Source organism: Aspergillus heteromorphus (genome assembly GCF_003184545.1).
Source record: "Aspergillus heteromorphus CBS 117.55 chromosome Unknown BO70scaffold_13, whole genome shotgun sequence".
Taxonomy (NCBI): Eukaryota; Fungi; Ascomycota; class Eurotiomycetes; order Eurotiales; family Aspergillaceae; genus Aspergillus; species Aspergillus heteromorphus.
The window spans coordinates 637890-665472 of NW_020290418.1; the positions used below are offsets into that span (position 1 = coordinate 637890).

General features: G+C 53.9%; 8 protein-coding genes across 8 annotated transcripts; 3 read left to right on the forward strand and 5 right to left on the reverse strand.

Annotated features, from left to right (window-relative positions):
* Window positions 1-10: 10 nt before the first annotated feature.
* Window positions 11-10225, reverse strand: BO70DRAFT_337157 (uncharacterized protein). The gene is made up of 5 exons (XM_025541141.1): window positions 9824-10225; window positions 8441-9754; window positions 2029-2894; window positions 434-1968; window positions 11-374 (listed from the first exon to the last, which is right to left on the reverse strand). Exons 1-5 carry the CDS (start codon window positions 10017-10019, stop codon window positions 293-295), a joined length of 3993 nt encoding a protein of 1330 aa, XP_025399240.1. The 5' UTR covers window positions 10020-10225; the 3' UTR covers window positions 11-292.
* A 387-nt stretch (window positions 10226-10612) lies between these two features.
* Window positions 10613-12451, reverse strand: BO70DRAFT_315475 (H(+)-transporting V1 sector ATPase subunit H). The gene is made up of 3 exons (XM_025540313.1): window positions 12025-12451; window positions 11436-11955; window positions 10613-11378 (listed from the first exon to the last, which is right to left on the reverse strand). The coding sequence occupies exons 1-3, from the start codon at window positions 12326-12328 to the stop codon at window positions 10766-10768; spliced, it is 1437 nt and encodes a 478-aa protein (XP_025399241.1). The 5' UTR covers window positions 12329-12451; the 3' UTR covers window positions 10613-10765.
* A 120-nt stretch (window positions 12452-12571) lies between these two features.
* Window positions 12572-15643, forward strand: BO70DRAFT_429502 (M protein repeat protein; the record flags this gene model as incomplete). Its single annotated transcript, XM_025548075.1, has 4 exons — window positions 12572-13035; window positions 13097-14565; window positions 14622-15488; window positions 15602-15643. The coding sequence occupies exons 1-4, from the start codon at window positions 12861-12863 to the stop codon at window positions 15641-15643; spliced, it is 2553 nt and encodes an 850-aa protein (XP_025399242.1). The 5' UTR covers window positions 12572-12860.
* BO70DRAFT_362413 (ankyrin repeat domain-containing protein) lies at window positions 15570-16902 on the reverse strand. Its single transcript, XM_025543289.1, has 6 exons — window positions 16833-16902; window positions 16752-16777; window positions 16538-16666; window positions 16347-16469; window positions 15928-16257; window positions 15570-15851 (listed from the first exon to the last, which is right to left on the reverse strand). The coding sequence occupies exons 1-6, from the start codon at window positions 16888-16890 to the stop codon at window positions 15801-15803; spliced, it is 717 nt and encodes a 238-aa protein (XP_025399243.1). The 5' UTR covers window positions 16891-16902; the 3' UTR covers window positions 15570-15800.
* A 169-nt stretch (window positions 16903-17071) lies between these two features.
* Window positions 17072-18975, forward strand: BO70DRAFT_362414 (WD40 repeat domain-containing protein). The gene has a single exon (XM_025543290.1). It carries the CDS (start codon window positions 17277-17279, stop codon window positions 18633-18635), a length of 1359 nt encoding a protein of 452 aa, XP_025399244.1. The 5' UTR covers window positions 17072-17276; the 3' UTR covers window positions 18636-18975.
* A 246-nt stretch (window positions 18976-19221) lies between these two features.
* BO70DRAFT_337173 (origin recognition complex subunit 1) lies at window positions 19222-21327 on the reverse strand (the record flags this gene model as incomplete). Its single annotated transcript, XM_025541142.1, has 3 exons — window positions 20921-21327; window positions 20744-20868; window positions 19222-20692 (listed from the first exon to the last, which is right to left on the reverse strand). Exons 1-3 carry the CDS (start codon window positions 21293-21295, stop codon window positions 19222-19224), a joined length of 1971 nt encoding a protein of 656 aa, XP_025399245.1. The 5' UTR covers window positions 21296-21327.
* A 1980-nt stretch (window positions 21328-23307) lies between these two features.
* Window positions 23308-26525, forward strand: BO70DRAFT_406219 (uncharacterized protein; the record flags this gene model as incomplete). The annotated part of the gene is made up of 9 exons (XM_025547143.1): window positions 23308-23330; window positions 23378-23400; window positions 23476-23781; window positions 23835-23877; window positions 23928-24057; window positions 24103-24327; window positions 24389-24969; window positions 25026-25316; window positions 25369-26525. The coding sequence occupies 9 exons, from the start codon at window positions 23308-23310 to the stop codon at window positions 26072-26074; spliced, it is 2328 nt and encodes a 775-aa protein (XP_025399246.1). The 3' UTR covers window positions 26075-26525.
* Window positions 26262-27444, reverse strand: BO70DRAFT_43928 (prefoldin subunit 5). The gene is made up of 5 exons (XM_025548442.1): window positions 27349-27444; window positions 27184-27228; window positions 26780-27066; window positions 26582-26699; window positions 26262-26516 (listed from the first exon to the last, which is right to left on the reverse strand). Exons 2-5 carry the CDS (start codon window positions 27218-27220, stop codon window positions 26449-26451), a joined length of 510 nt encoding a protein of 169 aa, XP_025399247.1. The 5' UTR covers window positions 27221-27228; window positions 27349-27444; the 3' UTR covers window positions 26262-26448.
* Window positions 27445-27583: the final 139 nt, after the last annotated feature.

Sequence of the window (27583 nt, forward strand, 5' to 3'; positions counted from 1 at the left end):
CGAGTCTCCCCCTGCTCCGGCATCACCATCGTGTCTATTAGTGTGGTAGTATCGCTATACATCTATGCGGAATACACATGATCACATCGTGATGCTGAGATATTTACAAGTCCACCTCGTCCGTGGACCCTAACAACCATATACAAACGTCAGAGTATGCACAGCACCTCCAAAACAATAAACAAAGAAAAAAGCTTCACACGCTACTTCACCCGCAAGTCTACTCCAAAGCACCAGCCCATGAGGTATTGTTTTGTACAGCGCAAAAGCCAAAAATGCCGCGGGGCCATGTCTAGGCCATCAGGGTCTTGAACGTCTCCCGTTCAGCCATAATCTCCGCCTGGAGTTTCCGGGTCAGGCGCAGTGCCTCATCCCTAGAGCGTTTACATTAGCAAGGATCTCGCGGAGGAGGATCATGACAGTGACAACTTACCGGTCAGACTGGAGTTCGCCGACCTCGATTTGCGCGCGGTTCATCCGACTCACGACTTCTCCCATCTCCAAGTCGGCCTCGCGAAGAAGCTTCTCTAGCTCCTTCACCCGTCGGGCCAGTGTCTCGGACTGAACGGCTCCCTCCAGAGGCATGCCCTTGCCACTGGTGGTAAAGTCCAGACGGGGCGACCGCGCGTCAAAGGGCGTGTTCGGGGGCATTGGCGACAGAGTCGCAGGGCTGCGGGACCCGTTCTTCATGCGCTTCAACTGCGCGTTGTGGCTCTCCTCGAGGGCGCGGACTTCCTCTTCATGGCGAGCGATTTCTTCCTCGGAATACTGCTGCGCGATCAGCAGGATGTCCTCCATCTCCTTCAGCCGGGCCTGCATTTCGTTGATGCGGATGGCAGACACCTGCTGCTCTCTTTCACCCTTGCCAATGGCCTCGGCCAGACGACTCCGCAGGGCGTTGTTATGTGCCAGCTGCCGTTGTACATGCTGGGCAAGCATTTTTGTCCGGCTGACCGATTCTGCAAGTGGGCCTTGCTCCGTCATGGGTGAGCTGGCTTCGGCGATTTCCCGGTCCGCCTGGAGTTGTCGGTAGGCCGAATCCAAGGAAGAGGAGGTTGCGAGGACCTCAGCGAATCCGTCGCGGTCGCACTCGAGGTCCTCGGGGACGGTAATATCATGCTCTTGCAGCAGTACTCGCAGGGAAGTGGTCTCCTGCTCCGCTCGGTCCAGGTCCATCTTCAAACCCGCCAGCCCCTTTTCGCACTGCCACTTCTGTTCCAAGGCGTCTTCGGCGCGCTGCCGAAGAAGGTTCACCTCATCGCGCAGATTGTGGACGTCTCTCTCGTATCCCAGCTTACGCGGGGAGCTCGCCTGCTGTGCGCGGGCGACCTCCAGCTCCATTAGCTGAAGACGCTTCTCGTATTCACGTGAGTCATGCGCCTGGCGATCGAGCAGGCGCCGGAGAGACTGATGGAGGGCATCGCGCTGCTCCTCGACATCCTTAATTCTGTCTGCCAAGCTTTCCTTGGGGGTATCACCCCGATCCTTGGCAGATGTCGAGTTCGACCGAGACAAGGAGCCAGAACGAGACAGATTCGGTGCGCTGTTCTTCGTGCGCAGGCGAGCAAGCGAGTTCGACCGTGATAGTCCCAGTCCCACGTTTCTTGAGGTCGACATGCCGTCCTCTTCCGCAATTGATGCAAATCGGCTTCCTTGCAGCTGGGCAAGGGAAGCATTTTCGATTTTGAGGGCTTCGATCTCGCCCAGTAGCCGTTCGACTTCCGAGGGGTCGGATGAAGGAGCACCCAGCGGGCCAGCTTGCTGCATTTGAGGGATCACGTTGTCACGAAGATGATCCCGCTCGTTCCGCAGTTGTTCAAGCTCGACTCTCATCGCCGTCAGCAGATCTTCGAAATTGTCTTTGATCTGCCGTTCCTCGGCCAACTTCCTACGGGTAGCCTCCAACGCTGTTTCGAGCTCTTTTGTCCTGGAGGACATATCGGAGAGATCCACTCTCTCCCGTCGCAGCTAGAATGTGTTAGTCTATCCCAGTGGGTGGAAGTCACAAGCTTGCTGGTCATATCTTACCTGGTGGACCTGCGATTCCAATATTTGGACATGAGCCTCCGATGCTGCTCGACGGCTCCGCTCTTCTTGCACCTTTTGGGACAATTCTGTCTTGATCTGGGCTCTTTCCTGCTCCGCTGTACGCTTAAATTTTCCAATATCTTCTATTCTACCACCCGACTCGTGCGCGTATCGGATGGAACTAGAGCCCGAATCGGAAAAGTAATCACTGGTGGGTCGATTGGGAGTATCTAACGGCACATCGGACTGTAGCCTTTCCACCAGATCCTCCAACTCCATCTCCCTCCGGATCGACCCCGCCAGCTCCGAGCTGATCTCCCGCAGCTCATTCTCAAGCTCGGTCACCAGGGTCGCTGACCCTGGGTCCAGAAGGCTCGCGCTGCTCAGAGATGGATTCCGCTGCGGAACGGGCACCTGCGGCTTGGATGAATCGAATGGCACCGTGGTGGACGGCGTGATGGAGAAGGAAGCGCTAGGTAGAGAGGGAGGCATCGGAGATGGCACCGGGGAACGACCGGTTTCGGATATTTCGGTGCTGGAGGATTCTGCGCCAGGTGATGTGCTGCCACGCCACCCAAAGAAGGAACTGATTTTGTTCGCGGGTGTCTTGGGCTGCTTCGAATCGCTCATGCCGGACCCCCGTCTTGGGGATTCTATATGTAGTGGAGGAGGTCGGTTCGAAGGCAAGTGCAAGGCCATGGTCGTGGCACGTTTGGAGATAACCGGGGGGGATCTGAGGACGGGAATAAACGGTTCGCTAACAAGACGGCTATGTAGAGGGGTCCCATTCGAGAATTGGGCGGTATAAGCCGGGCCGTTGGGGCTATCGTCGTCGTCTTCGTCAACGAATGCGGCGGCGGAGGTGTCTATACGTAGAGGGGATGCGGAGGGACCACCACGGGGAGATCTGGAGAAGAGTAGGAACAGTCCGATATTAGCCTTGCCACGTCTGAGGGGGAGCGCGGACATTAGATATCCTCCTCCGGACTGTCGACTTAGCGTGAGACCGAGGGCGCGCAACCGGGAGGGGGAGAGCAGGGGGGAGGAGGAGTGTAGGGTTGACGGCTGTCATACCTATCCAGATCCCTGGGTTGAAAGTGGACGGCAGCGTCTGCCTCGTCGTCGTCGTCGTCGTCGTTGTAGTCGTCGTCGTCGTCATCCACCCCATACACCGAACCGGGAAAGGAGGAGGACGAGGCAGGGGAGTAATCCAGGTGGTGATGATGGGGGTCGACAGGAGGGGAGACAGGGAGTGCAGGCGAATGATCCGGCGAGCCAGCCGGAGGGGAGGATAGCAGGGGCGAGGAGGGAGCGGAGGGAGGCCTGGACGGAGGCGACAGGATCACCGCATGCTGAGGGAGGGGTTTCCTGCGCACGAAGGTTGCCGAAGGAGGAGGGGAGGAGACGGAGAAGGGTCGATGAGAAGAAGGGGAGGCGGAGGAGGAGGGAGGACGAGCAGGAGGAGCAGGAGGGCTTCTTGGCCAAGAGCCGGGGTCATGGCTCCCTGAATGATAAGTTTGGTCCTGGTGCTGGCCATAGTTTGGGTTTGGGCTTGACGATAAAGCGCCCGAGGCGGGCGGAGAAGTCCAGCCGGGGGCCATGAGGGAGGAGGCAATCTAATTGGCAAGGTGAGTGCCAAACCGCCAGCGTCCAAGGGCCGAAGAGTCAAACCACCAAAGACGGGAAGGGGAAGGGGGCAGAGGAAGATCAGAAACAATCGTTGGTCAATGGGATCGACGCACCCTCATGGCGAGGAGAGCAGGAGTGGCACGGGGCAGGCAGGAGAGAGCGAGGACTAGTAGCTTCTAGGTCCTAGGAGGGAGTCGGTCCTTGGTAGGTAGGAGGATGACACGCGCCGGAGGGAGAATAATCAGGGGAGCAGGACCCATTCCTCCATGGCGGACCTCCCGTTTCCAGTCACGACGCACGAATGAATAATAATAGCTAATCAATCAATCAATCAATCTGCCGTCTTTGACAGCGCGTTGAGGAAAAATCGGGCTCGGGGCGAGGACGAGAAAAGGAGCGGCGCGGGTACTGAGGAAAGGGGCGGCGGAAAAGGAGGGCTCATTGGCGGCGACTAAACAATGGCCCGGATTGGTGGGGCGTTTATCATGGCCCTTACAGTTGCTGGAAGCCTCTCTCTCACTGACTTTTTTTTTTTTTTTTTTTTGCGGCGCGATGTTGAAAGAAATGAAAGAATCGATACAGCGGCTTCTCAACCGTCCAGCGGACATCGGATTCAGTGAGTGCCTCTTCAGAGTTCAGACTCCATCCCATATCTACCACGTACTGTGTACCCTCTCCCCAAGATGCCTCCCAACTCCGTTCCTATCAGACAAGCTTGACTCCCGGTCGGACGGCCGATCGGAGCCCCACCCCATATCGGGCGGTAGCACCAAGTAGGACAAAGTAGCTACGGTAGTCAGGGGTAGCCGACCAAAAGGTGGTTCTCCCCCAATTCTGATACTTCCAGACTTCAACCATGGATACACAACAACTCAATGAACACTTGACCCAAGCAAACCCTGCAGGAGGGGCGTATTCAATCTGTGCCCTGCTGGGCGAAATTAGAAACAGAACAAGTATTGCTCTTGCCAACACAACAGTTCTCGACGCAGTCCATAGCCTCCAACAGACCCCAAGTACAGTCAGCCTTAGCCACTTGCTTTTACTGTGTACTGTTGGATGGCCCCCAGTTCCACATCCCAACTGCATCCCAGACCAGACCAGCCCAGCCGAACAGCCGACCCATGCCTGACTAGTGGCCGGTTTGATGACTGGCGCATGCGTCCGAGCAGTTACATAGTTAGCTAGCCTTGTCTTCGTCCAGCCTCCTTCCAGCTCCTGTGCAGTGCACGTATGCACTTGACTACTTGCCCGTTTACTTTTCAGGAGTCCATGCAGAGCGACCCTCCCCACTCCCCGGCACAGGCGACATGATTGGGTTTCCTCGCGCCAATGCACTCAGTACAATCTAAGCGCCAACATCTTTTAATATAGACCAATACTGTTTCCTCCAGTATACCTCATGCAAGCACTACTCCCTATCTGCGTACTAAATAAAGCCAGACCAGCCAGGGAGACCGTTAGACAGTTAGACAGTTAGAGCCTGACACACCCGGTCCCAAAGACAATGGGTTCTAAATATAACCTGTCCGCGACATGAAACCGCATTCCACGGGTACTGCATATGCTAGACAGCTAGACCTCGATCGTCGACGGTTGGCTGCAATAGTTCGGTCGATGAGGGTATTTATGGTCTGACTACTGTGTACTTTTGCCAACCCGGGCCCTGGAAGGCCCCTACTAGATACCTAGTAGACATTTTCTTGGTTTTAGCTTTAGTCTCTCACGACGTACAAGAATCAGACTAGCCTAAACTAACTGGTTATAGTAGGCGCCCAGGGGACATTATTTACTGCTTTGAGGGTGGTACATCCACTAACTAAAATGATAGGGCCCGTAGATAGTGGGCAGACTGGAACTGCACTTTCAGACTACGGTGTAGGGTACAGATTAATCTAGCGAGTCGAGGTACGTACGCGGTGTCTATCCTGCCCTGTTTGGGCTACTGGGATCCCATTTGCATGACTGGGAATTATGGGGAAGGTTAATCTATCTTCATCGCGGTGGTGGTCTGTTTCTTCACGGATTACGTACTGTTTACGGAGTACTTAGTCTCAAGCGACTATCTATTATCTACTGCCATGTTTAATATACTCTATTTTCTTCTTCGTTTTATACTTTTCTTTCTTTTGTTTTTTCCCCTCATTCTCCCGTCGCCCCCTTTTAATCTGTTCATCGTTGTTCGCGCTTCTATCCAGATGGCGATCTCTTCGGTTAGTATATGTTCCCGGATATAGTAGCGATGAACATTACCACAACCTCTTTATGGTAGATCCCATTGTAAAACTCAACTCATGAGAGACATAAAATTTGCAGCATCAAAAATCCAACAATTAAATCCAATTTCTACTAAGAGGCAAGATAAGACAATTTGCATCGATACTAGAACATCAATGGCTACCTGAGTTTAAATAAACACTAGCTTCAGTCAGGTCTCGAACCAATCTGCCACAGGAGGATACTAAAATTGCACACATTGCGCCTTGACTCAGACTAAGCGCCATGGACAATAGCTGACCTACCCAGACATTGTCTCATGTCTCAGAATAATATTATCGCAGATGCCCTGTCGTCATTTTGTGATACAAAGCATTCTATGTAGGTCACATGATGAGAGGTGCTACATCCAAACGGGTAAAGTGGGGTCCTTTTGTACATTGTAGTTTATCACGACCAACTCCTCATCTGATGAAGGGGTGGCAACGAGGACTAAAGAACACCATGTTGATATCTTCCTGGAACCCTCCATGTATTGACTGGAGCTCCACAAAGGGAAACGTATTGGGCTATGCTGCTTTCTAATATTGCCGCTATTATATTCGGTCATTCTGACATGGATACGGAGTGCTAACAAGTGTCTTTATTCGTGATGTTATGGACATCCATAATCCGAAAATTTTGTTTACCATTTCTGCTTAATCAACTAAAGAACTATTGACCAAATTGACCATGTCGAAGGAAAGCAGCAGAAGACAATCCCGACCACGAAGGTCTCTAGGCCAAAAACTGCGTAAACAATCGCAGCCTTGTTCCATCCACCCTCGAGCAGCGCAAAACAGCCTTGCAATACTGGATCTACCGGAGTGCCTTCTCCACGATGTATTTGACCCCCCCCGTCATCAGTTAATCAAGCCTGCTTAACTCTCAGTTGCGAACCATTCCTTGACCTTTTCGACGTTGTTTTAAACCGCGAAGAATTCCAATTCCCACGGCTTTTACCTGTCCAAACCTTAAGCTATGTCTAAACCAACGAGAAGTGGCACGAAAAGATACCCGCTGGGCATTCTACGTTGCCTGTCTGAAAATACATCCCCAGCGGGAATTCCGATGGCTTTCGTTGAGAACCCCGCCTTTGGAAAGATGCTGCATGCCGCACGCCGGCATAGCTGATCTATGCCCCTGTATCTCGTTAACGTTCCGCGATCGAGTACGGCCAGTAAAGCTCTTGAAACCACTGCCCGATGACATGAGTACGCCCCCATGTCTCTCATAGACCAGCAGGGAACGTCCCAGGTTCCAATTGGCCGATGAGCAAGGAAAACCATGTCTTCTTCCTTCGTGTCGGTTCACGAATGGTAGGAACGTTAGTATACAACTTCAGATATTTCTCTTCATTACAGAGTCCTCCAATCTGCTACTGCAATCTCGGTATATCCTGCACTTCTCGTCCGGCGATACTATCCGGTCTACAGGGAGTTCTATATCTGCATGCCCTCACAAGGAGCTTTTGTTGCCCACAAGGCTCGAAGGACCAAATCCTCGTCCCGGTGAAGCTCGGATTGAACTTGACTTTGGACCTCTTGGACCTCGTGGCAGTTCAGCAGCGAAATTTGACGTCACTCGGACACTGGGAGGTGCTGACTGGCCAGTGGACATTTTATGGCGCCGCCAGTGTCGCGTGGTAAGTGTGCTGATGAGAAAACATCGCATGAGAGATCACGGTTAACCACGCTCAGGTATCGGGTAAAGGGGTCTTTATTGTTCGAGTACGAGTCTTAACAGGATACCCCGCCCTCATCGTCAAGCCCCCAGTTTACCGAACAATTGTATGCGGGCTCGTCGTTCCAGTGTATATGCGTACATCTAGTAAGACACAGGGAACGGAGTTAACTGCAAATTCCCTTTTTATAGAATTAGAGTTAGGGCTCATGCAGAATGTAGATGATGATCGTAATTCGAAATAGACAAGACTGTCATGGTGCATTCCGTAGAAGTGGTCATTGTTACTAGCGATTGCTGAGTGATATGAAAAGGCTTTCCTCCGAGATATCAGACAGTAACTCATGATGTGCCGAGTCTTACTCGCAGTCAAAATCCAAGAAGCGAATAAACTCCACATTAGTTCGTAGTCCCTCTACACCAACAGTATTCAAACTACATACCTCAACACTTTACACATATACTTACGAATCAAGGCAAGCTCCCCTCAACAGATCACCAAACACTCACTAATACTGATATCCACATAATACTATTGATAAATAAACGCCACATCGTAATATATCGCTGGATGTCTATGATCAATCAATACTCCTACCCAAGGACGAACGCCAATAAACCTCGACTTATATCATGGCAAAAAGAGCCAACCCACGAATAAAATAACGATGAAGATAAAGGATTCCAATCAACGCTCTGCTTCGTAACAACATAAAAGCCATTTTCTCATGCAAAAGCAACCAGATAGCCTCTTTAATATGGAATAAAATCGAATTTCATCCGATCTGTATCTTTCGTTAGTACCACCACCACCACCGCAACGCAGGAAAGGAAGACAACTTACCCAGAAACTGACTCCACCCCTCATTCTCATTTAGTTGATTGCTCCAATACTGCTCGAGGAACTTCAATGACTGTAACACATTGGGCACACGGATTGTATCATGCAGCGAGGACAGTAACTGGCGGACCTGTTCACGGTCGTCTTCGCGGGCCTCACAACCCGCAATGAATAACGGCGTCGTGAGCATCACCCAGGGACTTAGACCCGGCGACGGCCCTATCTGCGCCGTGCACTCCAGAATCCGCTTCACAGCCTCCTGCACCACCGGCGCGGACGTGGGGACTTTTCGCAGTCGCCGCTGGATCTGGATCAGCGCGCTAAGCTGAAATGCCTCGTTACACAGCATCAATTGCCGCATACACTCTGCCGAAAGACCCTCCACAACACCCGGATAAAACGCTGGCTGCGAGGCCACGTCTTGCTCCATTAACTGCCGAAGCGAGGACTCCAGGGCTGTGGCTTCACTGTGCACGCACACCTCGTTCCCTTGAACGGGACTCTCCTGTCCCCTTTCCTCCTGTTGCTCCCGCCACGCCACAGCCCCGATCCGCCGGAATATCGCAGACAGATTGACCGTGAATCCCCAATAATCGTCCAAGTAGTCCGGCGACGCCGGCTGGCTACTACTACTTGAGCCCTCATTACTCGCGCCAACTAATTGGTCTGTGACTTCACCGATCGGCGGTCCGTTCCCAGTCAACGCCGTCAGAGACACAATCGATCGGTACCACCGATCCAGGTATCTTCTGAACCCCTCCGGGGATTTCGGCGACAGGGCCCCGCAGTTATCCGAGGCTTCCATCAGAGCGCGGGCGCCCTCGATATGAGCGCGCCAGGAATTGGGGTGGATGGCTCCTGAGTGGATCTCCGCGAGACAGAGGGTCCGGGCGGTGGCGAGCAGCGCATCGGAGCCCTTGCTTGCGGGGTTCTGCAGTTCCTGTCGGAAGTGTTCCAGGCTGAGGGCCATGAAGCGAGCGATTTCGGGGGCGGATTTCACATTCTCGGACTGGTTGTGCAGGGCTTGTAGGTGGATGGCAGAGAGGGCCATGGTGGCGTAGAGGAGGGAGGGGGTTTGGAGGGCCATGGGCACGAGCATCTTGCAGATATCGCGCTGCATGCCGGAGTGGCAGGCGGTGATTTGGGAGGCATCGTTGAGGAAGTGATGGAGGAGGGACTTTTGATCGGTGGTGAGGGAGGCGAACGGGTCAATAGGTCGGATGAGGGTGGTGTTGGTGGTGATGGGGGGTGTGGTGATCCCGGGGGAGAGGGTGCCCGAGGCATTGGTGGTGTAGATGAACTCGCCGGGGGAGTATTCTGGACAGAGAGGGAGGAGATTGGTCAGTGGATATACGACAGTTGATTCATGGCAAACAGCAAACATACCCAGCTTCTGCATACCGCCTGTTCCCACGCAAGCCCCAAATCTCGAGCGCGAAAAGGCCCGGCCTCCCCACTGCAGCTGCATCGCATATCGACATTGCGTGCCGGCCGTCATGCAGCGGCCGCAGCTGGGACGCTGCTCGTCGCATTTCTGCCGCCGGGCTTTACATCGCTTGCATCCATTGAAGGAGCGAGACATGGAGTTGGTGGGGTGGGGGGATGGTGCTGGATTGATCGATCGATTTCTGTCACCTTGCGTCTGGTTGCGTTTTTTCTCCGCGGGTCTTCTTCGGCTCCCTCGGTTCAGGGGCGTTCGTCCGGGTTCCCCGCCGTTGACCAGAGGATGCGGGTGAGAGGGTTTGGTGGCTGGACGGAGATTCGGGCTTGCAGAGTGCAGAGTGCAGAGTGCAGCAGGCTTGGGCCAAGAAGATGGGCAAACCCTGACTGGCACAGGAGCGCCACAAGCGGTTGGGGTCGAATGAATGTCAGTGCGAAACTCAGATGAATCGGAGATGGGTACGGCGCAACCAAGCGGGCCCGCGGCTTTCTGTATAGCGGCCGATCATCGATCCACCGTTCTGGACAGGCCGTTGGGGGGCTCGTGGAGCAGATTTTGTGATGTCTCAGATTGATCTGCGCATTACTTCCGGGAGACCCTGTTTTTTCCAAGTCCGTCGATATACACAGTACGGGGGATTGCTTGGCCTGATTGTCGCCACGCCGCCGGCCGCTACGGCGATGGCTCGTTCGTGTTGCTTCTGAGGGGCAACCTGACGGGCCCGATGATTTGCTATGTGCACAGTACAATGGCATTCAAATGATATACGCTGAGAATCCATACAATACAGCCAAGGTCTCCTCTTGACCACATAGAAGCAGAAGGTCAAACAAGTATCGGGTAGTATGTCACATCGTGTCCCCTCGCACGTTCCGTCGATCAGTCGATCAGTCGTCGAACGTATAGCGCAGCCACTCGCCAACCGCCCGCAAGCTCTCCCACCGCACCGACTCGTCCTTGTCGGCCATAAGCTCCATGACCCGTGTCTTCAGACCCAGTTTCTCCAGCTGTGTCCGTCGCTCCGGCAGCTCCTTCACCAAGTGGCCCACGTCGTTACAGGCGATCGCCAGCACCTGCTTGTCGTTATCCCAGCTCTTCGCGATGATCTCCGCCAGCTTTTTCGGCAGTGCCCCGCTGTTCTCGTCGAGAATCCGGCGGGCGTTGTCCTTCCAGAAGGTAGGGTTGCGGTGGGGCGGGGACCACCGCAGGTGGCCCGACTGAAGCTCGGCCGCATATTGATCAAATGTTGTCTGCGTCTTGGTGTATTCATCCAGCATGTCCGACAGGAACTTAAGGTCCTCCAGGAGATCAGGATCGGTCAGATGACGACCGGAGAGGTTCGAGAGAAGGGCAGGAAGGCGGACAAAGACGGCGACCGGGAGCAGGCTGGTGCGGTTGGTGGAAAGGAGGTTGTTGAGGGTGGCGAGGAGGAGTCGGGTAGTCTTCTCTTTCGGGGACAGGCGTAGGAGGTGCGTGTACAACTGTACAATCTCGTGGTCCCTACATCCATCATTGTCAATTCAGCACCTCAACGTATGCGGGGGTCACGTCACATACGCTTGCAGTTCATCACCGATCAATTCTCCTTCGAAACTGAGCTGCCAGAGGACAAGGAGAACCCGGTACAGCAGCTGGAGGCCAACCCCGCCGGCGAGACCGGGCTCGATCGCGCGCGAGCTGCCAGCCAGTGTGCTTGAGCTGTTTTCCTTGGCTCCCGTGGCAGCGCGGAGGATCTCGATAAGGGGATCGACGGTATGCTTCCTCTCCTTCCAGAAAATCTCACGGGATTTTGAGGTCCGTAGCAATGCCGACAATTCCTGGACCCCGATATCCTGCAGCCCGCTGTCTTGATTCTGGGTCAGGGTAGAGAGATAGGTGTACAGCTGCGGGAGGGCTTCATTATCGCGCGCAGCCGGCTTGGACGAGGAGGTCAGGCTGACCGATACCAGGTTGGTCAGGAAGGTGGAGGTGAGCAGGGGGATGGGGTCTTCGGCGTTCGTAGAGTGACGCAAGAGCGGGAGGAATGGCTTGTAAGGATCGGGATGCGCGACCAGGGCGTTTGAGAGAGAGGGGACATCTGCAGGTGTAACGCCGGTCAGCATACGGTCTCACTTGGATAAGGCAGCCAGAAAGAAGGTATTCAGACCGTTGATCAAATCCGCGGCCAGCACGAGGATGTATTGCACAATGTCGGTTCTCCTGGAGGCGGAGTCGAGCACGCTCTTGCCTTCAGACCCGCCCGCAAGCAGCGTGACATAGCCCGTCAGATCCCCCTCGACCGTCTGGCGTCGTTGTTCCTTACGGACCTTGTCCACGGCCTTGATCTTCTTGAGGTGGTCATCGGTGATGTTCCCAGCTCGGACGGCGCCCTCCCACGGGATAGGACGAGCTCGGATGTTGTTCTGCAACGAGCTGAGATAGGTGGGCGGCTCCAGGGGTAGGGACGACATGGTGATTCCGGGGGAGGGGAGAACCAGGAGCCAACCGGAATGGCAAGGGGCTGAATTGAGGGGCAGACAGAGGGGAGAGGGGAGAAGTGGGTGGAAGAGCAGCCTGAAAGGAGGAGGAGGTTGGGGAAGGACAGGGAGCGGCCGATGATGATACGAATCACGTTCCCCGTTGGGTTCCCCGGCCGCCAAGCCGGTTGCGCTTCATCGCTCCCTCGCCGTCCACGCAAGCTGCAACGTGGTGATTGACGCCCCCCCGGCACTGTTGAACAGCCTTTCCTTTTGGTGGCACTTGGCTTCGCCTGCTGCCCTTCTACTCTTCGCTCTCCTTGTCGGTCGCTTCCAGATTCCGCTTTGCACACGTTCAATGTGTTCGGACTGGTCTTCCTCTCAGTGACGACAAGCGAGCATCAGATTGCCTCATCATCATCACCACCATCATCCGGACTCCTCGCTTTCCATGACACACGTTGCGCATCATCCTTGCTGCTAGGCGGTCTAGTTTGCAGGGTTGGAGAGACACGAATCTGTCGTCATGTCGCAGAATCCCCAGGGCGCGAAGCCGAAATGGAAAGTGGGCTCTTTCCTGCAGCAGGCTGTCGCGGGCGTCGAGTCCAGACTGGACTTGATCTTGGCTGAGGAAGAAGATCAGAAACAACAACAGGCTCGGAACGCGCCATCGAAGCCCAAACAAAATGAGCAGACTGGCAGTATGGAGATACTCAATCATTTTGGACGGTTACACTGTGTCGCATCGCTAATGGGTCACAGACATTTCACGCAGCTCGTCGAATGCGCGCAAGAATGACCGCCTTCAGGAGCGCCTGGCTCGTGCATTGGTTAATAAGGCCAATACTCCCGGAAACGCCTCGTCGCAGCCTCCTAGCCACGGTTCCTCCCCGCGAACGAGCATGGACATTGAAGCTAGTCTTGAATCTTCCAATGGGAACACAGGGAGACATTCGCGGAGCTCCAGCCAAGCGGAGAGGGTCTCGACTTCAGCTGCCGCTCGAATCAGTCAGGACTCGGGCGTCTCATCACCGGATTTCAAGGACGGTGTTATTTCACAAACTGAGGGCCCCAGCCCTCCCGACACTGTCGCTGAGGACAATGCCAGCGCCCCACGAGATAGTACGTCTGATAGTGATCCGGTTACCCATGAAGTCGAGGAGACGCCTGCGCCAAGAGACTCCCTGTCGGCAGATTCACCTACGGATACGCCTACGGATGCGCCCATTTTGTCTAGTGATCAGGAGAAGGTAGTTGCGCAATTACAAGCAGAGCACAAAGCCGCAGAGTCGCAATGGCAGGAGGAAATGTACGGATACATCGAACGAATCGACGCTTTGCAGTCCAAGCTGAAATACTTGGCCAAAGAAGCTGCTGACTCTGCCAAGAAGGCAGCAGCTACTGCAGAGCCGGGAAGTGTCGAAAGGCAGCTCCAGGAAAAAGACGAGAAGATCGCTTTGTTGCTCGAAGAAGGACAGAAGCTGTCCAAGACGGAGATGGACCACCGAACCGCAATCAAGAAGCTGAGGCAGCAGCTGACGGAAAACTCCAAAGCTCAGACGGAAACAAAGAAAAAGATCGACAAGTTGGAAAGGGATCTTGCCAGTGCTGAGACTAGAGCCAAGCGGGCGGAGGCGGGGGAGAAGAGAGCAAATGAATCACTCTCTGCCCAGACGAAGGTCTCCCGAGACCTGGAAGCCGTGACGGCAGAGCGCAACGCATTAAGTCATACTGTACAAGAGATGAAAGGACAACTCGCCAGGGCAGTTGCTAGGGCTGAAGCCGCCGAAGCAAAGGCTCAGTCAGAAGCCCTGGACCAGGAGAAGCGCCGCGCCGCGCAACTAGAGGAGGACCTTGCCAGCACCAAGATTGAGCGCGAAATCAGCGAGGAGAAGCTGAGGCGAGAAATCGGAGATCTGAAGGGAACAATCGAGCAGGAAAAGGAGAGAGCGCGTATGCTTGAGGCCGAGCTGAAGGGCGAACAGTCTGCGCTGGAAAGCAAAATGGAGTCTTTGCGGTCCAGAGCAGAGGAGGCTTCGTCTGGGGTCACGGGTGACGCGCAGGTGAAGCTCCTGCGTCAGATCGAGACTCTTCAGACACAGTACGCCGTAGCTAGTGAGAACTGGCAGACTCTAGAAGGCTCTTTGATGGCGCGATTGGCGAGTGTCGAGAAAGAGCGGGATGAGGTCGCCCGACGAGAGGGCGATATGCGGCGAAAGATCCGCGAAGTGGTAAGATTGCATCCCAGAGTCGAATAAGGACAGGTAAACTAACTATTATATCGCAGAACCTCAAAACGAAAAGGTTAGAAGAAGATATTGAAGAGGCCAAGGAAACTGAGCATGATCTCGAAGGCAAGCTCGAGGAACGGTTGCAAGATCTGCAAAAGTCCGAGCAAAAGCTCAAGAAAGCCACGGACGACCTGCTTCTCTCCCAGAAGGATCTTGTTGAACAGAAGAAGGTCCTTGATGCGACATGGTCGCAGAAGCTTGAGGAGGAGCGAACCAAATGGCGCGAGCAGGCTGCTTCTCCCGTGGGCTTCCTTCAGCAACCCCGGACCCAGTCCCCCGTTGCATACAGCCGTCGTCCGAGTGCATTGGAGCCTGTCTCTCTATCAGATTACCGGCCCGCAAGCCGTCGTCCCTCGACATTGCCTACATCGCCGGACATCGGCACTCCCGTACGACAGAACTCGTTCCCTGCTTCAACACACTCGGTATTCTCACCCCCAGTCACCAACGGATCATCACACGCAACAGTTCCGGAGACTCCTTCTATCAACTTCGACCCGGACGAGTACTTCAGCCGTTCAGGTACGCCCTCGGCTTACGGCGGCGGGCTGACGCAACCCTCTCGCGGCATCAACGACATCATATCCGAATCTACTGTCGGAGCAGGACCGTCTGTGCAGCTGGTCGAGCGCATGAGCGCCACCGTGCGCCGCCTCGAGAGCGAACGCGCAGCGTCCAAAGATGAACTCGCGCGGATCACCACCCAACGCGACGAAGCCCGACAGCAGGTCGTCGATTTGATGCGGGAGGCAGATGAGAAGAAGACCTCAGATGATCGTGTGCAGGAACTGGAGAAGCGCCTCGAGGATATCGACCAGCGGTATCAGACAACGCTAGAGATGTTGGGGGAGAAGAGCGAACAGGTGGAAGAGCTTCAGGCCGATATCGCCGATCTGAAGAAAATCTACCGGGAACTGGCCGACACGATGAAATGAGATGTATACACGGTAGACCTGTTGTTCCTGCTTGTACATAGTATTTGTTCGGGCTAGATTCCGATTTAGACGACGTGATGTGATCCATGTCCTTTCAAAAGTAATACCATGCATAAATCCGTTAATTACTGGAACAGATATTGAAACAGTCATAGATCGAGCCTGGAGAGACTCCGGGTATCCTTGTCGCGTTCTTCTCTCCTATCCCCTACACATACTCGATTCGGTCTGCAGTCCACCCTACAACTCAATTCCTTCCCTCTCCGCTGTCTGCAGGATATAGCTCCGCACCTAGCACATAGATCAGCACAAGGCTCCCAACCCATGTCCACAACCAATCACGAACACAGAGGAATGAGAAACTTACCTTACTATCAGGTGCCATATCCATCGCCAACACCCCATTCGAGTCCCTCTTATCTGCCTCCGCCCCAGCCTTGAGCAACGTAATCGCCGCATCTCCATGTCCCTCCGACACCGCATGATGCAACGCCGTCAAGCCGTCGATATCCGTCGCGTTGATGGGACTTTTCCCATCCTCCAGAAGGACCTTGATGATTGGCGTGGACCCGATCGCGGCAGCCCGATGTAGAGCCAGCTGGCCACGCTTATCCTTGACGCGGGCGCTGCACTTGTTGGCGATGAGGGTGCGGACGGTGGAGAGGTTGGCTTTGGAGGTTGCGAAGTGGAGGGCGTTCTGTCACATAAACATCATAAATGACTGTCATTTTTCTGCAGCTAAACAAATCTTAAGGAAATTGACCAGGGAGTTGTGTAGATACGTACCTGGCCGGTGACACTTTTCGTGCTTACGTCGGCGCCTTTTTTGAGGAGCATGTCGATGATCGGGTCGCCCTCGGCGTTCTTCAGGCTTGATGCAATCATGAGGGGTGTCCAGCCGGAGCCATCCTGTGTGGTTTTAGATATGTGCTTCTTTCTGCTATGAGCGAGGGATTGGGAAGGAAAAAAGAACGGACCTCGACATCGGGATCGAAGTTCTTGGCTGATAGCAGGAGCTCCACGATGGGGAGGCGGTTGTATGCTACCGCCCAGTGTATGGGAAGCCGCTCATCATCGTCTTTCACGGTCGCGAGTTTGGGGTTGGCCTAGGCTTTGTGAGCTGGATAGTTCGAGCTTAGGATGAGGCTGTTGGGAGCTCTTGATGCGGGGCAGCTCCGGGGCAGTACGTACACTCAGTAGGGATTCGGCGGTTGGAGCTGGTTGGGATTAATTTAGTTCAAATATGGAGGGGAATGTAGAGGTAATACGCACTTTTGCCTTCCCGGGCAGCCTCGTGAAGAGGGAATTTGGCTTCTTGAGAGGGATCCATGATGGCAGTCGAAGAAATGCAGCCCGCATCATGTTATCGCTGGATCTAATCGCGGAGGGTGGGGGCCTCGACACCTGAGCGAGGCCCTGGCGCCTCAGGCAGCAACGAGCTCGCCGCCCGCCGAAAATCAAGTCGAGCTTCAGTGAACTTCGACTGCGTCTTCACCTATCTTCGGCTTCACATCCGGCAGTCGGAATTCAACCCCTCCACCACTTCACCCCTCGCCTGTCACCCTGCTGCACTCCATACTTCGCATGACACACAGGCATACTCTCGACTAAAAAACCATTGCTCCCTGCGCCTGGGGCCCAGGACGCGCCAACGACACGTGCCGCAGCCAGCAGCTCCATCTCCAGAAACGTCGGAACACGCCTTAACCCATCACCATGGACGTCATCCCCTCTACAACTCCAGATGAAGCCGTGCGCCTGTCGGCCAAGCGCACGGCCGAGCTTTTCGGCTCCGACTACCTCATGGTCACCCCCTCCGTCGCGAACGGCTCCATCGGCCTCTCCTACCGCCGCCAAGCAGAATACTCAGACGTGAAGGAACTCCCCCCAGCTCTCGCCGAAAAGCAAGCCGCGGCCGCGGTCGCCGGACGCGCCAAACGCCCCAAGATCCAACCCCAGTCCAAAGCCGCCGACGGCAGCGGCGCCTCCATGGCCCTGGTCAAGAAGGCCCCTGGCCCGAAAGCTGGCGGCATTGGCGGTGAAAATGAACCGAAGAGTCTCATCCAACGCCCCTCGGCGACGAAGCAACAAAGGCCGGACTGGCACGCGCCGTGGAAGCTCATGCGGGTTATCTCCGGCCATCTGGGTTGGGTGCGCAGCTTGGCCGTCGAGCCGAACAACGAGTGGTTCGCCAGTGGTGCAGGCGATCGGACCATCAAGATCTGGAATCTGGCGACAGGCGCGCTCCGTCTCACCCTCACGGGTCACATTTCCACCGTCCGCGGCCTAGCCGTGTCTCCCCGACATCCCTACCTCTTCTCCTGCGGCGAGGACAAAATGGTCAAGTGCTGGGATTTGGAAACGAACAAAGTCATCCGCCACTACCACGGTCACCTCAGCGGCGTGTACACCCTTGCTCTTCACCCTCGTTTGGACCTCCTCGTCACAGGTGGTCGCGACGGTGTCGCCCGTGTCTGGGACATGCGGACACGGAGCAACGTCCACGTCCTCAGCGGTCACCAAGGCACCGTCGCGGACGTGAAATGCCAGGAAGCCGACCCGCAGATTATCACCGGTTCCCTCGATGCCACAGTCCGACTATGGGATCTGGCCGCCGGAAAGTCCATGGGTGTACTCACGCACCACAAGAAGGGCATCCGGAACCTCGCGACGCACCCGCGCGAATTCACCTTCGCCTCCGCCAGCACAGGATCTATTAAGCAATGGAAATGCCCCGAGGGCGATTTCATGCAGAATTTCGAAGGCCACAACGCCATCATCAACACCCTCGCTGTGAACGAGGACAACGTTCTCTTCTCCGGAGGCGACAACGGCTCCATGTGCTTCTGGGACTGGAAGACCGGGTACCGGTTCCAGAACATCGAATCTACCGCCCAGCCCGGATCCCTGGAGGCCGAAGCGGGCATCATGGCGTCGACGTTCGATCGCACCGGCTTGCGTCTCATCACCGGTGAGGCCGACAAGACCATCAAGGTCTGGAAGCAAGATGACGAAGCCACGGAGGAATCGCATCCCGTCACCTGGGCGCCCACGCTGGGGAGACAGAGATATTAGTTCTTTTATATATCTTCCTGTCTTTCTGTTTATTCGCGCGTGCGCGCGCGTGTGTGGTGAACATACTTCACCTTGAAATACCCCACCTTGCCTCATTTCCTCCTCCTCTTCTTCTTATCTTTTTTCTTTTCTTTCTTAGACTGTGTCTGGATCTTCGTTCAGGGGCCGGACGGACCGACGGGTTATGTATCTCATGCAATATACGGAGTTTAGCGTTGAGTTGGTTGTGTGTCTGTCTGTGTTGACTGGTTTGGGTATTATTACGTTCGTTCGGGGGGTTCACTTCACAAAAGGATTTACTATGTTGTCGTCGGGGCTTTTCAGATGTATCATATCATATAATGGCTATACTATGCTTTTGCTACGGTTAAGCAAGTAGGTAGGTAGCTTGAACGGATACCCACATCCAAGGATGATTTATATATCGTATATCAATCAAACCAAAGGCATGGCTGTAGGAGGATGGTTATCTTCTCTCGATTCGATTCTATTCATTAACACATTGGTGGGTATCATTGTTCTAATTGTACAGAGTTTGTCTGTGGCATGGACTTGGTTGGCCTCATAACCATCGAGGGTATATTAATCACTGGTCCATCACCAACCCCAGACCTTTCGCCTCCTCGTCCTCGCGGAACGCGATCTTGACATCCTCCGCCGCGACACGCAGACGCACCTTACCGCTGCGGTCGCCGCGGTGCGGAATCGCAGCGCTGCCTAGCGGTCCCTTGGAATACTCCAGGGCCAAGACGCCCGAATTCGTCAGTTCCATGGCGGCGAAGCCTAAGGCTCGTACGCGAGCTCCGTTGCCTCCGGCGAGCAGGAACTCCTTGACGCCGGCGCCGGCGGCACCGGCCACGGCCACAGCCGCGTCTGCGATCCGCTTGGCTTCATCGATCACGTCGCCGAAGGTCGACTCGGAGATACCCGTGCGACGGACGCGGGCGATCATGGCGGCGAGGAAGAGTTTCGCGGAAAGGGGGAGACAGCGGAGAGATTGTTGGAGGGGTGTGGAGGTTGCCTCGTGGATGGCCTGTTTGATTGTGGCGATGGTGACGCGGCCGATGTTTTGAGGTTTGGTGGGGGGTTTCTTTTGGGGAGATAGTTGGGAGGTCTGTTTGAGGGATCGCTCCTTTCGCGCAGGGGTCTTGCTGGGGGTCGGGGGAAGGGATTCGGTGTCGTCTGCGTCTGCGTCTGGCTCTGGCTTGTCGCCGGAGACTGCTTCGCTGGCTTGTTCGGCGATTTCAACAGCGCGACGGCATATGTCCAAGGCACGGCGGGCGTCACCGCTGACGGCAGCTACCTTGCGGCTGGCGAATTGGATGGCGTCTGGATCGACGATGTTGCCGGGTACGTTGGCCAGGCGGGTGGTGATGATTTCCATTAGATCGGTGTGGGTGTATCCTGGGAATGTGATGCGGTGGAGACCCAAACGACTGGAGATCTTGTTGCTGAGGGTACGCTCTGGGAGATCCATGGTGTTTGCGACAGCGAGGACAATCAGGCGGGAGTGGCGGAGGGCAGGCCAGTTGAAGAAGTTGTACATCACAGACTGGTTCTTTGTGACCAGTTGGTCGAGCTCGTCCATGAGGACAACGCAGGATACCCGTCGAGGGGACGGGTGGGAGAACTCCCGCTCAAGGAGATCGAGAGCATGTGAGGGCGATACACGATCGCCCTTGAGCGCTTCCCAGAGCAGCGAGTAAGACTGGTGTGGATCGGTGACCTTCATGCCGTTGATCTCGACGAAGATGAAGTCGTCCATCTCCTCTGCCAGCACGGCGGAATTCAACTGTGCAACAACCTCGCGGACTGTAGCCGTCTTGCCTGTACCTGGGGTTCCTGAAATATAGATACAAGATCCCGTTCCCTCCATGATGGCAGCACTGAGATGGCTGTAGACATTCTCGAACTCGTCCTTTCGACAAGGAAGCGCCGCAGGCACGGTAGACACGTGCAATAGGTTGCGTGCCTGACGGTATGGGGAGGCGAAATGAGTAGGCGAGAGGACACGAGTACCAAGAGGGGTGAATTCGAGCGGTTTCTTGACGACGATTCTGGTAACGATTATTAGCATTTGCGTTGTTGGGCGGACATGCTTCGCCTACCTCTTGTGAGCTGGTGTAGTAAGGGCCTTTTGACGCCGCGACTGAGGTGTGGCATTGGAAGCCACCTTTTGCCTCTTCCTGGGGGTGGTAGGAACGAAGTCATCTTCCTCCTTGGTGTTCTTATACTGAGTACAGTGTCAGTATCTTTATGGAATCGAGTTCAAGCACATCACTCACGTCGTTGTCCACTTGCTTGCGTTTCTTTGCTCCCTTCAACCCGTCCTTGATCATATTTATAAGATCAAAGATTCTGTCCTCACGATACACGTTCTCCCACACAAACTCATCCGTATATCTTCCTTGGAGCTGGTTCACACCTCTCCGACAAACAATGCACTTGTTATATTCCGCCAGATCCTCCTTTGCCTTCGGCGGAGCGCCGTCCGGATACTTGGCGAAGAAGGCATCCTTGGACATGACCGTAGCTTTGCCATTGATCGACGTAAGCGGATTGACGTTGAAGTCTGCTGTCAGGTACTGCTCGTTGGGCAAAGCATCGGTCCGTCGCTTGTTCCTGGTCGACATGAACTCGTCCGGAGAAGCAAACCACATGATGTAGGCCGACTTGATGACCTCGCCCTCGGCATCCTCGTCGTCCTCCTCCAGAAATTCTGTGATAATTCCAATCCAATCCTTCCCAAGCTCCGGAGACTTCAGCAGTACGACCTCACCCAAGGCGCATTCGAACGAGCCCATCCGAGCTCCGATGATCGTGCGTCGGCGTTTGGCATTGGGGCGGGAGGAGCGTTTCCGACTCGATCTCGGGGTATCCTGAAGGGCAGCTGCAGTCGCCTGTTCGGTCTCTTGGCTGTCCTCGTCCTTGTCGTCGTAAACCCATTCCCAAGGGTGGTCCTCGTCACCTAGTTCGTCGTCCGAGTCGTCCCGGACAAGCCCTCCCTTGGTCATCCATAGCTGAGCACGCTTGCGGACACTAGCCTTCTGGGATCGCGGCCTGTCCGTCTCATCGGCGGATTCCGAAGCCATGTTCCTGTGACGCCCAATGACGGGGGAATTCGACGTAGGCTGGGACGGCGATGGTTGATTGCTTCCAGACCGATATCAGTAATAATGATAATAGCAGCTATCTTGTTGGACTGGCGACGGAAAAGACGAAAAAGGGAAGACGCGCCCGCCGCGCGTGGTCCACTTTAGGTAATCAGCTGCTCCCCGGATGGACCAATCATGTTAGGCAATGCTCCCGCGGAGCTGCAGCAAACGGGCTTCAACCACCATGGATGGACTGACATGTTCCCAGGACAGTTTAACCAGTGATAAACCTCGTCCCCGTGTATTCCATACAGCGGGATCATTTAATTGACTCTTTTCACATACGTATTTTACCTGCATTTGAAACTCGTAATGTATGGACCTTTATATTTCTCAGCTGATTTGTGTATATTCCCATCAAAGTTGCTCAGCCCCTCACACCTGCTGGTGGTGGGAAAGAATTGAATAGAGAGTACAGAGGAAGAAGAAGACTAGATATTCTAAAGCTTCTTTATTTACTTATACCCTCAGGATGCATTCCCCCCCTGACCGATAAATTCTCTTTCCGAGTGATTATGGAATCTTCTTGAAGTATATGACAAGACTGACAGTAAAGAAGGCAAGCCAAGGAGAGATTTTACTTTCTTAGCCAGGTTTGAGAGCCTGATTTTATACCAGAATGAGGCGACTCACCATCCTTTGCTCCCTGGCTCTAGATGGTAATGTCTTACGGCGTGTTGCTCCCACTGAGACAATTCAATCAGCTGCTACCTAGGTTTCTTGCAGGCGTTTGTGTACCCCTCAGACATCCTCCGGTCTGCCGTACCTTAGGTAGGTAGGCAGGGGTGCTGCAAATGGCTGCCGTACTTCGGTAGGATTATATTGAATAATTATCTCCGGCTATTCCCTGTTGGCATTGATTAGGGCAGGACAGGTTCCATGAGTTTTGTCTCCTAATATAGGTGGTTCATGAGAAGGTGAAGCTTAAACTCTTCACCTGAAACCAACCAGGCAGATGGCATTAGAGTTCTGTACTACCTTAGGCTCAGCTTCTGTCCTTCTCTTGGTATCAAACTGAACGTCCTTCATGTTATTTACATACTACTACCATACACTGTTCTCTCGGGCCACTACTTTCCTGTCTGCCTGGCAGTTTGAAAGGGACTGTGCAGTGCTGAGTGAATAGGTGAAGGCCTTCATCACATTGGCAGCCATGATCCACCCATGTGGAATACATATTACCAGTGACGGCAGATCAGAGAGGCTGTAGGCCACAGCTCTCCTAGGTACTTGGTTACTTTCCCGTCTGTATTAATTCTTGAAATTTACCAGCCATTCTGTTTTGATTTGCAGTCAATGTGTTGCTTCCCGGTTTGGCAGTGACGGCTGCTTGCCTCCGCGGGTTCCTCTTCATCTCACTTCACTTTTCCACCGGGCTTCTATTCATCGAACAATGGTCTTCTGTCCATTTCTCGTCCCTCCTTTTATCTTTCTCTTTTCTCCCCGGGCCCCCGCCAACTTTCTTGCATCTACCCTGACACTGTTTCTCTAAACGGTCTGTTGGATAGTCCGACACAATGTCGTTCAGTTCTCCATTGGAGTAAGTTCCTGCGTATATTTTTGTGACGATGACTGACAATCATGTAGCCATGAGTCATCCGGTGCTCAAGGTAACAATTATGAATTTCTTTTTGATGTCCCCTGAATCTACCGACCAAATAGTGACTAACTTGTGGCTATTCCAGAATGGAGACTCGTCGGATATGGCAAACAGGGTCCCAAAGCCTCTCGAGCAAAGGAGAGTGTAGCTAATGAACCTCGAGGGTCTCTTGCCAAAAATGCAGTCCGAAACGAGCCTTCGAAAGCACCCGCTCCTAGTACACCCGCCGCGGCTACAAATACCCCTGGACGCTCGAGAGGAGCGAAGTATTCTGCTAGAAGATATTCAAGCTCCCGAGGCAGAGGAGGGATCCAGAGCACCACACCACCGACAAATTTATTCAAAGACTCTCCGGCCAAGTCTAGATGGCGAAGTGGATCCGATCCTACAGGTAAGATTTGGACACTGTTGCTATTGAAGCTCACCTAAAGAAAAGCAATGCAGGTCTTGTGAAGTTGCCGGCTCCTTTTGGAATCTTGAAAAATGAGTACGCGTGCACTTACTTGATAATGCGGGAGTATACTCACGCCGTAACAGATTTTTTGGCCTTGCAAAGTCTTCCGGATCTATCAAAAAGTCGTCGGCGCCACAAGGTCGTCACGAGGTTTTCGAAGAAATTTGCAAGAAAACAGGGGCCTTTATAAAGCCACCATCTTATACCGACCATGTAGGTGGACACCTATACTTCAAACCAGCTCACTAACCATCCTAGGTCATTTATCTGTGGGGCGAGGCATCGCAGGTTTCTGCCGCAAAGGACTTCATTCTGAGCATTATTACAAAATGCAGTCTGTCACACAAGAAAAGGACAGAGTGGAACAAAATCAAGGCGCATTCGATAAACAAGGAGGCAAACATCGACCTTAGGGAGAGACACGATGCCATCATTCAAGTGCTGCGAAAGGCACCGGATGATATCTCATTATTTCCCGAGCAGGTAAGTCGAAGGAACTGACTTGCTTATCCCTAGGTTTCCTCTTTCTGACGAATCGTTCCAGCTTCTTTTCCTTTGGCCAAAGGATGGTCCTTCACTGAGTGAATCGCTCGGCTCGCAGCTCGAGTCCCTCGATTATATCAGGGCGAAGTTCAACTGTCATATGTTTGTCCCGAAAGACATACCCAACCACATCTGTGTTCTCGGCCATAGTTACGATAACATGATACAGATCGTCCAGCGCCTTCGGATCAAGTGGACTGAGACCATCGCAAACACTAACATGAAGGCCAAAGCCTACATCATTGAGCCCCCAGGTACCATGAAGAGGATTGTCGTCAAGAATGACACCTTTGTTGGAAAGGCGTTCCTCGATGGAGCTCGTCCCAAAGGGCCCGATGTGGCTAGATGGCGCAGCCGGGCGGACTTGATACGTTCAAAAAACAATACCAGACTTTTGAATGTCGTTGAAAAATGCCTCAAAGGTGTGGCTGCTGTCCGTGGACACCTGAGAATGCGAGTTAATATCGGCTCGTTCGTGCTGGATGAATACCGTCTTCCTGCTGATGGCGGAAAGGATTACGATTTCGAGGAATTCCGGGAGATGATGCTACACGAGCAAACAAAAGGGCGGTTGATACCAGGGTAAGTCTCTGCCTTTCCCTCGTCGTTGTTCGGACAAACAATGCTCATCTTTGCAGTCTGAAAGTCCAGCATGAGGAACTCCTTGCCAGATGCTACAAGGCCACCCATTTGCTTGAGCCGTACGATACTACGACGGGCTCCTTGGAAAACGCCGAACCCGCATTTTCCGTGAATTTTGAATTCCAGGGTAACCGACACTCGATGCTTCGACTGGAAGCCGAGTTTACCAAAAGCCCCGGTGCTCATGATTATGAGATCACTCAACGACGATGGCTCAGAACGCGTAGCATGGGACAACACAACGGAAGGCGCTCACCCCTGCAGGTGGGAATTACTGATTTCGAAAGGTAGGTTTGATGTAGGCCAAATGATGTGTGTTTCTAATCAATGACCGGACAGATCTGACTGGCAACTCGAGTTGAAGTCCTTGGAGTTCCACGAAGCCTCTTCCATTGACGCCTACTTGCGAGAATTTTCGCATACTATCCGATTCCAACGCACTGCTAACGTTGATGATATTTCCGCCAAGCCTGAGAGAAAAGTGACATTCTCCGCATCCGCGCCGGTGTCCCGTTTCATCGAGAAAACCGCCATTCGTTATCGACTCAAAGGAACGAAATGTATACTGGAGATTGCCCGGTACGACGAATATACCCGTACGGTGCCAGCGTCGCCGGACCAGATGCCACAGGTCTATGTGGGTGTGGGCCCCTTTACTGGGACTCCTCATACCTCCTGGGGTGCATCGGTGTTCGATCCGACTTGGGATAACCTGCTGGGTGAGCACGGCAATCTACAGGTCGGACATGCTGCGGGATACAACCCTGGGCTTGACACCTTCTTCTCACCAAAGGATCCATCGAATAACAAAGACAAACGGAGAGGATTTTGGGACTTCGTCAACATGGTGAAGCAAATCGCGGAGATGATGGGTCCTACAGGGGCTCCACAAACTTTTTCTGAGAGAAACACGCCTGCAAACAACGAACGTTCATTGCAGACCGGTACAACAAAAGACCAGGGGGCATCGGGCGGCTCTTCGCCGGCCACCGGCCCCACTGATCTTGGTGGACTCCTGTATGCAGATCTTGGAACTCTGTTCTGAGCTGGAGATCGTATTCCATGCAAGGGGAGAACGTTGCATTTGGAGTAACTGTTGTTGATGACCGTGGTGACATCCAAGATCTACGAAAGCCCCGTCTGAATCATTTCATCGTTCTTGTATTTCCAAATTGCCAGCTTGTATTACTGTTTTTCTTTGCCGTGCCGATTCCGTGCGCTTCTGGGGGAGCCAGATGACGAGCGAATGTCGAGGGAAGAAACCCTGGCGCACAGTATCAGGCTTGACCGTCGAAGCCCGCGGCCTAGGCTTACATCAGTTTATTCAATGGTAACAGGTTCACGTAGTCCCTCATTTTCAACCGTATATTCCATGTAGATGACCGTATGATATCCTACACATGCACGCTAAGGAAGCTCTCACCCAGCACCGGCGGAAGCAGTGGCGGAGCCCGTGGCGCCCTCAGCGAGCAGCTTTTGTCTCAGAGCTAGGAAATAATTAGTTTACCGCAGGGACATGCAACAGGAGCGCCAATCAATCGGCAATACTCACCATCCTCGAAGAGCCTCTGCTGACCACTCTTAGTCTGGACGATCTTCTCCAGCTCAGTAAGGTTGGTCTCTAGGCTCTTGACCTTATCATTGTAGAACTCGATAGCCTTGGGCGCAGTCTGTCCGAATCAAATCACAAGCCATCAGCATCACGCAGCACACACATCATCATAATCATCAAGAATATCTATCGCCATACCTTCTCGACAAAGAACCCCGTCCCAACATCAACAAGCACCTTCTCCCGATCCGCAAGCTTACCCCGAACATACAGGGAGCTAGTCAAGGGCACGAGGATATCATCTTTCCCATCGGTGCCCTTCTTGGCCGACCCGGTCACGCCCTCGTTGATCGACCGCACGCAATCCTTGAACTTCAGCTGCGCTGCGCGCAACTTCGCATGCGATGTCGTCAGGTGCTCGAGTTCGGAGGACAGACGGGTCTGCAGGGCGCGGAGCTGCGGGACGGAGAGCGAGTTGATGTTTACTTTATTGGCGGACCGGAGGTGTTAGTTACATGATGCACTGTGGTATGCAATTGGAAAGGAAAGGAAGGGGAGGGCGAGGCCGAGGTCGAGGGCGAGGGGGGGGGGGGTTAACGTACCGGCGCCCGGAGGGGGTTCGGATGCGGGGGTGGTCATCTTGGGATCTGGTGAGAGGGGGGTTAGATTTTATCGGATTGTGATGGGAGATAAGGGGGTGTTTGTTGTGAAGGGGGCGCGTCGGTGGGGTATAGCTTGAAGAGATAGAGAGGGATGTAGAAGTGTACCTGGGAGAAAGCTACCCTGGTTATCAGGATACTTGCTGTTAGGCTTTGAGCTTTGAGAGTCAGTCCCGGAGGTCAGTTCAAGTTGTTTGGTGGTGGTGGTGGTGGGGACGAAGAGTCCCCGTCTCCACTTTAGTCAGCTTGTGTCGATGTTATGTGCATTATGACTAAGGTGTGGTGAAATGGGATTTGCCTAATTGGGTAATCGTTGTTTTGTGGCTATGGTGTAGAAGAAGTA